Raw genomic sequence first — 9,044 nt, 5'->3', positions numbered from 1 at the left:
ACAATCTTTTCGTTTAAATCTTTTCATTTAAAAAATCTTTTCATTTAAAAAAACTGATCATTATTATCAAAGAGAAGGTGGAGAGGTAATGGGGAACATTCAATGGCCTCTGTCTCCCTCTCTCAGGACCTGGAGGGGGCTGTAAACATTATTGCAGAAAATGCACCATAGTCAGATGACCAAGTCCAGGCTGCCCCTGTGCTCTGATGAGCAATGAGCAATGAGCAAAGAGCAATGAGTAATGAGCAATGAGCAAAGAGTGAAGATGGCCTTACGAAGTGTGGTGGACAAGGGACAGTCCTCTCAATGATGTGCACATCTTCATCCCCAGAATCTATGAATTTGTCACATGGTAAAACAAAAAAAAAGAAAGAAAGAAAAGATTTTACAGATTAAATGAAAGATCAGGAGATTGGGAGAGTATTGTGGTTTAACCAGCAAGCAGGTGGGTCCAATATAATTACAGTCCAGGTCTCCATGATGGGGACAGACACACATAATTCCACCTCTGCTCCCGTCCAGCCCCCAAGGTCAACCCGAGCCTATTCTCCCTGACTCACTGCCCCCCACGTCTTCCCTCCCCAGCTGCAGCCTGGATGAGCTCCTTGCTGCTCTTGCTCCATGAAGGCAGGTTCCAGGAGGGATCCCTATCCGCAGCCGCAGGACCCAGAGTCTGCCCAGGACTCTTGATTCTCTGGCTCAGGCTCCATGTCCTGCCCCCTCCACAGAGTTGGGGGCTTAGGGGACCCTTCCTCAGCCAAAAGGAGCAGTTTCTGGAGGAAGCTAAGACGCTACATCTGCTCTGTGGTCGATCCGGCAGTACATGTTTGTGTCAGGGTGTAGCAATTCCTGTAAAGAGAAAGAAGAGGCCTCTGACCCCTGCAGGCTTCTCAGAGCAGGGTGCCACGTCTCCCAGCTCTGGGCCCACCGGGCTGCTCTGTGGCTGGACCCGGCTGTGCTCAGGGGGCTCCGGCTCCCAGGCCCCTCCCTGCTCTGCTCACCACCCCCTGTTCCCATTTTTGCTGCAGTTTCCTGAGTCTCCAAGCTCAGCCAGGTGTGGGGTGGGGGCAGATCCTGGGTCCCCCGGGGCCTGTGGGACCAGAACATTTAGGGCCACACTCACCTCATAGTTGGAGCCGGCTGCCCTGGGGCCAGGTCGGGGGGCCTGGGTGGGGAGAGAGAGCCATGTCAGGGGACAGGGAGGGAGGGTCAGGGAGGCCAGGGCTGAACCTGGAAGGGTCTTGTTTCTGACCAGCCAGGACTTACGTTCCGAGTCTCCTTTGGGTCATTTCCCCTCAGGAGGGACCAGCCCTGCCTCCTGAGCTCAGCCTCCCAGCCTGGACACAACCCCCCAGTCCTGTCCTGTGCCCTCCATGCACCCTTGTTAACCCGGGACCCTGACTGACGCTCCCAGCACCCACTCTGCTCCTGCTGGGCTCTGGGGTCTCCTCAGGGTGGGTCAGGACAGGGTGTGGGTGGTCCTGGCCCTGAGGAGAGGCCCAGCTCCTGGCCAGGGTGGGCCTAACCTTGTCCTGGCCATTCTGGGGGAGGGAGAGTCTGTGCTGGGGTTGACGGTCCCCCTGCCCTGAGCCTGCACAGCTGGGATCCCCTTGAGAAGGGGCTGGGGAGGGGACGAGCTTACCACGGGGGTGCTGCTGTCCCAGAGAGCAGGGCCTGGGAGCAGAGACAGGAGTTAGTTCCAGGGTGAGGAGAGCTTGGGCCCCTGGTCCAGGACGGCACGGGGTCCTCAGCTCCCAGAGGGTGGGGGCAGAGAGCATCTCCTGGGGAGAGACCCTCCCGCCACTGTGGGGGCCTCGTGAACAAGTGAGGCTGAGGAGGTGACCTGTGACCCAGAGGCCACAGCTCGGGGCTGACCCAGCCAGTCGGGGTCCCCTGTGCTGATGTTCATGAGACTCCTCCTTGGAGCCCAGGGAGGGGTCAGAGCCCCCAGGGGGTGACAGGTAGGAGTGGACACCGTGGGGAAGGCCTTGGGGCTCCAGCCACCCTGGGGGGAAGGGCACTCACCACTGGTGGACTGGGGGGGCTGCCGCTCCTTGAGGTCACGCTGGCCACTGGCCCTAGGAAAGGTCAGGCTTGCTTGTGAGGGTGCAGGGTTAAAATCACAACTTTGGAGTTGGAACAGGGGACATGGAGGGGACCCCATTTCCAGGGAGGGGTGTGGAGACCTCCCTTCTGCATCAGTTCTGTGGCGAGGGCAGGGGAGGGAGCTGAGGAAAGGCCTTAAGAGCCACATCTGTCCTGGCCCAGAGGGAAGGACCCTCAGGCAGATGTGGGGCCATAGGAGGGTTGGGCAGAGCGGAAGGTCCAGGCCCTGCAGGGAAAGCCCGGCCAGCCGCGTGGGGAGGACACTGGGGGAGCCGTGGGACTCTTGGGTCCCCCCTGAAATCACTGTCCCTGCTGTGCCCAGACCCTTGGCTCAGGCCAGAATAGACTGAAATGTGACCAAGCCTTGGCCTCTCTCTCCACCCAGCGCGGCAAGAGACATAAGGACACTGCAGGACGTGCCACCCCGGCCTGCCCAGTCTCCCCCACTCTCCACTGTGCGACCCTGGCCAGGACCCCCTCAGTCCCTGAGCCTGCAAGTCGCCCCTCCCTGGGTGGGTGGATCCAAATGGACAGCAGGGGGCACCATTTACTGGGCACTTACCCCAGGGTGCTGCAGGGAGCTGTGAGGGAACTAGCACACACTCAGGGCCTGTCCTCAGCTGTGCCTAATTCACAGAGGACCACGCTGCTGAGGAAGCAGCCAGGGCCAGCAGCCGGCGAGGGAGGGGCCGGACACACTGAGAGGGAAGGACCCCTGGGGGGGCGGGAGGCCCGGGAGAGCCAGGCCCAGAACACAGGACAGGGTCTCCTTCCTCCTGCCTGGCTCAGCTGGGGGACAGGACGAGGATGGGGGGAAAGCCCTGGTACCTTGCAGTCCTTCTGAGGAACAGGACACACCCCAGGGTGGCCACCAGAGCCACCCCGGCCAGGACCCCGGTCACGATGCCAGCGATGGCCCCCAGGGGGAGGCCCGGGACGTTTTCTTTTGCTGAAAGGAGAAGAAATGGGATGAGCCCCAGGTCTGCTCCTGGGGAGACCACAAGGGGCCCTGCGGGAAGGGGTGTGTGTGGTTAGGGAGGAAGGAAATGCCACCACGTCCCTGTGCCATTTGTTGTGTTGTCATCGTAACCGACTCAGCTCCCTGCTCTCCGTGGTGGCATCATCTTCAGTCTCTCAGGTGACACCGTGGACTTGCTCTGACTCTGCCTTCTCCACACGCAGCCTGTACCTCGCCCTGCCCTGGTGCCCTTAATGCCACTTTCCTCTCACGTCACACCTCTCCCTGTTTCTTCTTTTCCATCGTGTGACAGTGTTGGCGACAGGCCCTTCCCAGCCAGGTCAGCGCCGATTCGTGGTCATGGTGTTCATTGGCTGCTTTCAGGTGGCTTCTCCGTGGCAGGCACAGGGGGAAATAACTTGCCGGCCCCTCCTCTGATCCTGCCCTCACCTTAGGGAGAGGGGGTGTGTGATATTGTGAAATATTTATTTGGCCTTCAACTGTGTTTCCTGACTTAGGACTTCTAAAAAGCAATGGCTTTTTGTGTGTTAATGATGGACTGGGGGGTGGCAGCCCCATGGCAGCTTCAGGATGGGGCTGGTCACTGGGGAGACCAAGGCTGGATTAGAGGGGTGGCACTCTCAGCTGCACCCCCAACCTCTGCAGCGGGGAGGAGACTGTACATCAAGATGATCACCGATAGCCAATGGTTTAATCAGTCATGCCTGCATAATGGAGCCTCCATAGAAACCCAAAAGGACAGGGTTGGGAGAGCTTCCGTATAGCTGAACCCATGGAGGTTCGTGGGGGGTGGCGCACCCTGGGAGAGCACGAAAGCTCCACGCCTCCTGCCCCACACCTGGCCCGATGCATCTTGTCATCTGTATTCTTTGTAATATCTGTCATAATGAACCGGTAAACACAAGTATGTGCTTGCCTTCATTCTGTGAGCTGCTCTAGCAAATTGATTGAACTCCAATAGAGAGTCCTGGGAACCTCCCTTGAAGCTGGCTGGTCAGATGTTCCCAAGGCCTGAACTTGTGAGAAGGGGGATTTACTGGTGGGACTGAGCCCTCACCCTGTGGGATCCGACGCTACCTGCAGGTAGGTAGCGTCAGAATGAGATTGAGGGCATCCAACTGGTGTCTGCTGTCGAATCAATTGCTTATTTGGTGTGTGGGGAACCTCCCCACATTTGCTCACAGAAGCCTGGTTGTGTTGATGATTTTTGTTGGGGAGTGAGAGTGTAGGAAAAACACGGTTTGAGTTTTTCCAGACAGGGTGTCACCCCCATCTCCAGTTTTAGAATCTGAGACTCACAGTGCTTTAGTAAGTCAATGAAGATCGCAGAACTTGTATGTGATGAAACAAAACTTTAACCGAGGTCTGCTCAACTCAACAGCTACTAACAACAGGAGCTCAAACAAGATCAAGGTCAACGTCAAACACCTGGTACATATCAGAACAAAGAGAATGACCAGGTTAGTTTAATCCCTGGATTAACCACATTTCTCCATAGACTCTGAAGGAGTCTCCCCCTCCCTGTGGCTTGGATCATTTTATATCCCCCAGCAGTGAAATTTATAAAGCAAGGAGTGGAGGGACTGAGGGGTCACTAACATTCCACGGTCAGCCTGAGGACGTCACTCCGATACTAACTGACTGGGTTGGAGACCTCACATTGATACTCCCCGGCATCCCCCCTCTTGACAGGGTTTATGCTGAGAGTGATGTTGTCCTGGGACAGCTGCATCCTCTCTGTCACCTGCAGACTTTCACTGTTGAAGATCCCCTGGACAGAGATTCCAGTGTCACTTGTGGGTCAGGTCAGGACCACGGGGCCCTTGTCTTCCGTGACTGTGGTGCTGCTGGCTTGGATGGAGGGCTTTGCCACTGGCTGTGGCTCTATGGACAGAGGACTGAGAGTGGCCTGGGGCCTGGGGCCATGCTCCTTCCTCAGAGATCTCAGCCAGCTGTCAGGTCCCACAGTGAGCTGTGCAAAGGTGACCACGCAGGGGACAGCTGTGACCCTCTGTAGAAGGTCGGGTGTCTTTGTTCAGGTGATGCTCTGTAAGGAGAGGGCGGCACCTCCCCTGTGACCCCAGACTGACCCCTGACTACTCCCCTGGACATCTCTGTAGCATCTGCACCAGGACCCTTTTCTCAGCCCACATGTCCTGCAACCTCATCGTCACCTGCAATGTTTCTCCCATTGACTTTTGTGTGACCTTTTCGTAGAGCTTCCTGTGATCAGGCGGCCTTCCTAGTACTGTCGCTTTACACACAGAAGAGGTGCTTCCTTCCACTAAATAATTTATTAGGGAATGAAGAAGGCCCAGCCAGTCTTCATGACCTTGGACCTGAACAAGTTCCAACCTAAAGGATTTCTCAATGTGAAGAGGACTTTTACTTCCTGCCGTGTGGTCTGGTGTTAATCAAAGGCTGAGACTCTTACATTCTCTACAGACATAAATTTTTTGGCACTGCCACTTTTCCCCCTGCAGAGACTCCACAGGTGGATCTTTCTATTTCTCAACAGAGGTGACACTGGCTGTGACGTACGGAATGCCCCATACATTAGCCAGGGTCATCCGGCCCAGGGCTGCGGTGCAGGGCACAGCCTCGCCGTTAAGCGTGGGACTCACCTTTCAGATCGCAGCTCTCCCTCAGTTCTGTGGGCCCAATGTCCTGGGTCCCATTGAGCAGGTTGCAGCTTGGTTGGGCCATGCATCCCTGGGCGTACACTTTGGTGAAGATGTCCCCTGAGGAAGGGGAGAGGGAGAGGCAGTGAGGCTGCTGCAGGGACCAGCTGACCCTGAGAGGGGACACTGCCCCAGGAAGCCAGGTCCCCCTCCCTCTGGGCCCCTCCCATGCCCCAGCTCCCCAGAGACTCAGATCTCTGTCCCAGACTTCCCCATTCAGCCCCCAGAGGGACCCCAATGTCCCCAGCGTACCTCCTATGAGCCGGAGGACTCCATTGTAGCAGTGTGTGCTCCCCTGAGGACAGACCTCTGTCCCAGCCCCCACACAGCTGTCTGTAGAAAAGCAGACTGGGCACCGCAAGGACCCTGGGGCTGGGGAGGTGACAGACAGACTGAGGGGACACTGAGAGGGCTCTGGATTTGGATCAGATGCTTTCTCTCCACCCCGCTTTTGCTGCCCACAATCTCCCAATGTCCCTTCCTCTGGCTCCTCTCGCACAGCCCGGGTGTGGGGAATGAGGGATGTGAGGCCAGTGAAATAGGAAGTGAGGGGGATATGAGATCTAGGGAGAGGCCAGGAACAGTGGCGCACGCCTGTAATCCCAGCACTCTGAGAGGATCACTTGAGCCCAGGAGTTTGAGACCAGCCTGGGCAACATAGCAAGACCCCACCTCTAAAATATTTTTTAAAACATTAGCTGGGCATGCTGGCACACAGCTGTAGTTACCAGCTACTTAGGAGGCTGAGACACAAGGATCGCTTGAGCCCAGGAGTTGGAGGCTGCAGTGAGCTATGATCGTACCACTGCACACCAGCCTGGGTGACAGAGCAAGACCCTGTCTCTAACAACAACAACAACAAAAGTCTGGGGAGAGGTACCCAGGGCTGAGTAGGGAAGGGGGTGCTGAGGTGCAAGGGGGCGGGGGTTGGGCCTGCTGAGACTGCACACAGACAGCCTTGGTCAAGTCTGAACGGGGAACCTTGTCTGAACCCGGACCAAGTCTGAACAGGGAAGTCTGGCCTTCTGAGGCTACACATGGACACAGACTCCTTGGTCAAGGCAGGGAGGGGTCCCCTGGAAAGAGCCCACGGCTTCACCTGCAAGTCCTACTAAACAGTTAAGGAACCCGAGACACTCTCGTTCAAAAACTATTCCGGGGAAGAGAAGCGCAAAACACCACCCCAAACTCTATTTACAGCACCCGACATGGACAGTGGGAAGGTACAAAGCATCTGACTTAGGAACAGGAAATGCAAAAGCCCTCTGGGAGGCATTGGTGAAGCTAATCCAACAGTACAGAAGAAAGGAGAACCCTCGATGACCAGGTTAGGACGGTCGCCAGAGTGTGTGGTTGGTGGTTTCACATGAGAATTCAGTCCAGGTTGCTGCTCCAGGACTGTCAGCAGAGGCTGGGCAGGGGAGCCCTGGGTGGGCGGGGGACAGGGCGGTGGCAGGGATCGGGAGTGAGTGCAGAAGAGATGGGGAAGGAGGGAGCCAGGGGGCCAAGGGGCCCTCAGGAAGGGAAGGAGCCAGTGAGCCATGCCCCTGCCTCCCCCTCCCTGTCCCGCTCCTGCTCCTCGGGGGCCCTCCTCCTGCAGGCACCTGTTTGGAGGGGCGGGGCCCAGAGCGGCAAGCTGTTGGAGAGGTCATTGCAGAGGTCCTTCTGGCAGCACACGTGGGTGTAGGAGATGACAGAGAGGCTAGGGCCTGTCTGGTGCTCAGTGACGTGAACCTCGTGGTCCTCCTCCTGAGTGCAGCCCTTGCTGATCACCACCAACACCTGTGGTCCTGAGGAGAGAGGGCGGCAGGTGGGGTGGGATCAGGATTCCAGGGTCCTGGAGGAAGAGGCTGCATTGTGGCTTGGGGTGAGAGGCTGGAGGGGAGGCGCCTGGGCCCCAAGGGGTTGCACCTGCTGGGGAGGGGACTCCTGCGACCCTGCACGGGAGGCAGGGCCCTTCTCACCATTCTCAATGAGCATCAGCGTGTCTTGGCAACCCCAGCCGCGGTCACATTCTTTCTGTTCAGCGACTGTCCACTGGTGGGGCAGGTCCGACACGTTGTACACAGACGTTTGTGTCAGCGACTGGCAGAGCAGGGCCTGCACTCCTGGGGTGGAAGAGCAAATCCGTTTCAGCAGAGCTCCCCTCCATTCCTGCAGGAAAACCCTCTCCAGGTCAGGGTCCTCACTCACCTGGCAGCGTGAAGGTGACCCCCAGGAGGGCCAGCAGGAGGACAGAGCTCATGACCAGTGTGCAGCAGAAAATTCCCTACTGCTCTTTCAACCGGGAAACAAGCCCTTTATATGTCCCTGAGCCAGCAGCCCAGGAAACGGGTGGGGAAGGAATGTCTTGCTAAACCAAGGCCTGGGCCGAACCCTCTGAGTCTCAACCGCTTGAAGGGCCTGCCTACCAGGGCCCCTCCTCCCTCAGACCCGGGGGGTCCAGGCCCCAGCTCCCCCCACAATTAGAAACTGAGGCAGCCTGACTCCAGGGCCCCCTGGTCGGGATGCCTGGCCCTCTTGGCCCCTGCGCCCAGCGACGTGGGTCCCCACCCCCACCCTGTTTCAGAGCAGTTTGAGAAGGCAGTTTCCTAACCCCTCATGGCGCCATGGCAACCTTCTGGCCTCAGGTGGGGAAATGGCCCAACTGCCTGTGAGGACATTGTGCAGGGGACACTGGCTGGTCCCCACATTCTTCCTGCCCCAGCCTGCACTCCCCCGGCTGCTCCTCCTCTTCTTTCTCTTTCCTTCCTATGTGGCTTTCCTTTCCTTTTCCCCTTTCGTGACTTTCTTTCAGGCTTCCTCTTCTGTCCTCTCCCCTCCTGGCACAGCGTGGGCCCTGAGCCCCACTTCCTTGCCACCAGGAAAGATTAAGGTGTGGCAGGGGGAGAGGTGGGAGTGGAGACCAGGTCTGGGCTGAGGAATGAAGATGTGTCCTGACAAAGCAAAGTTGCTTTGCTGGAAACAGGTGGGGGCAGTGGGGGCTGGAAAGCCAGCTCTTCAGAAAAACACCAGCAAACCCTGCCTTGTCACGCTGGCCTGTTCCTGTGGTGTAAATATTCCCAACGTGTCTGATTTTAAGCTATCGACCGTTCCCAGCTATTTAACATCGGCTTTCACAGGCCCATACAAACCAGCTCTAGCACACTGGATAGGTAGGAGGGAGACAGGAGGGAATGAGGGGTGTCTGCCAGGGACGACAGAGGGAAGAGGTGGGTGTATGTGACAGAGAGAGGACAGGCAGAAGACGGATGACGAGAGCAAGCATAGTGGAGAAA

At 57.5% G+C, this 9,044-nt stretch overlaps 1 protein-coding gene across 1 annotated transcript; it reads right to left on the bottom strand.

Annotated features, from left to right (window-relative positions):
• Positions 1 to 8,070, bottom strand: LOC123624033 (CD177 antigen-like). The gene is made up of 10 exons (XM_045531561.1): positions 7,960 to 8,070; positions 7,731 to 7,874; positions 7,371 to 7,556; positions 6,019 to 6,138; positions 5,710 to 5,826; positions 2,935 to 3,055; positions 2,026 to 2,078; positions 1,643 to 1,674; positions 1,124 to 1,165; positions 1 to 849 (listed from the first exon to the last, which is right to left on the bottom strand). The coding sequence occupies exons 1-10, from the start codon at positions 8,009 to 8,011 to the stop codon at positions 784 to 786; spliced, it is 933 nt and encodes a 310-aa protein (XP_045387517.1). The 5' UTR covers positions 8,012 to 8,070; the 3' UTR covers positions 1 to 783.
• Between the last annotated feature and the right edge of the window lie 974 nt (positions 8,071 to 9,044).

The sequence above is a fragment of the Lemur catta genome, chromosome 19 (genome assembly GCF_020740605.2).
Source record: "Lemur catta isolate mLemCat1 chromosome 19, mLemCat1.pri, whole genome shotgun sequence".
Taxonomy (NCBI): Eukaryota; Metazoa; Chordata; class Mammalia; order Primates; family Lemuridae; genus Lemur; species Lemur catta.
This window is presented reverse-complemented; position numbering and strand designations above follow the sequence as displayed.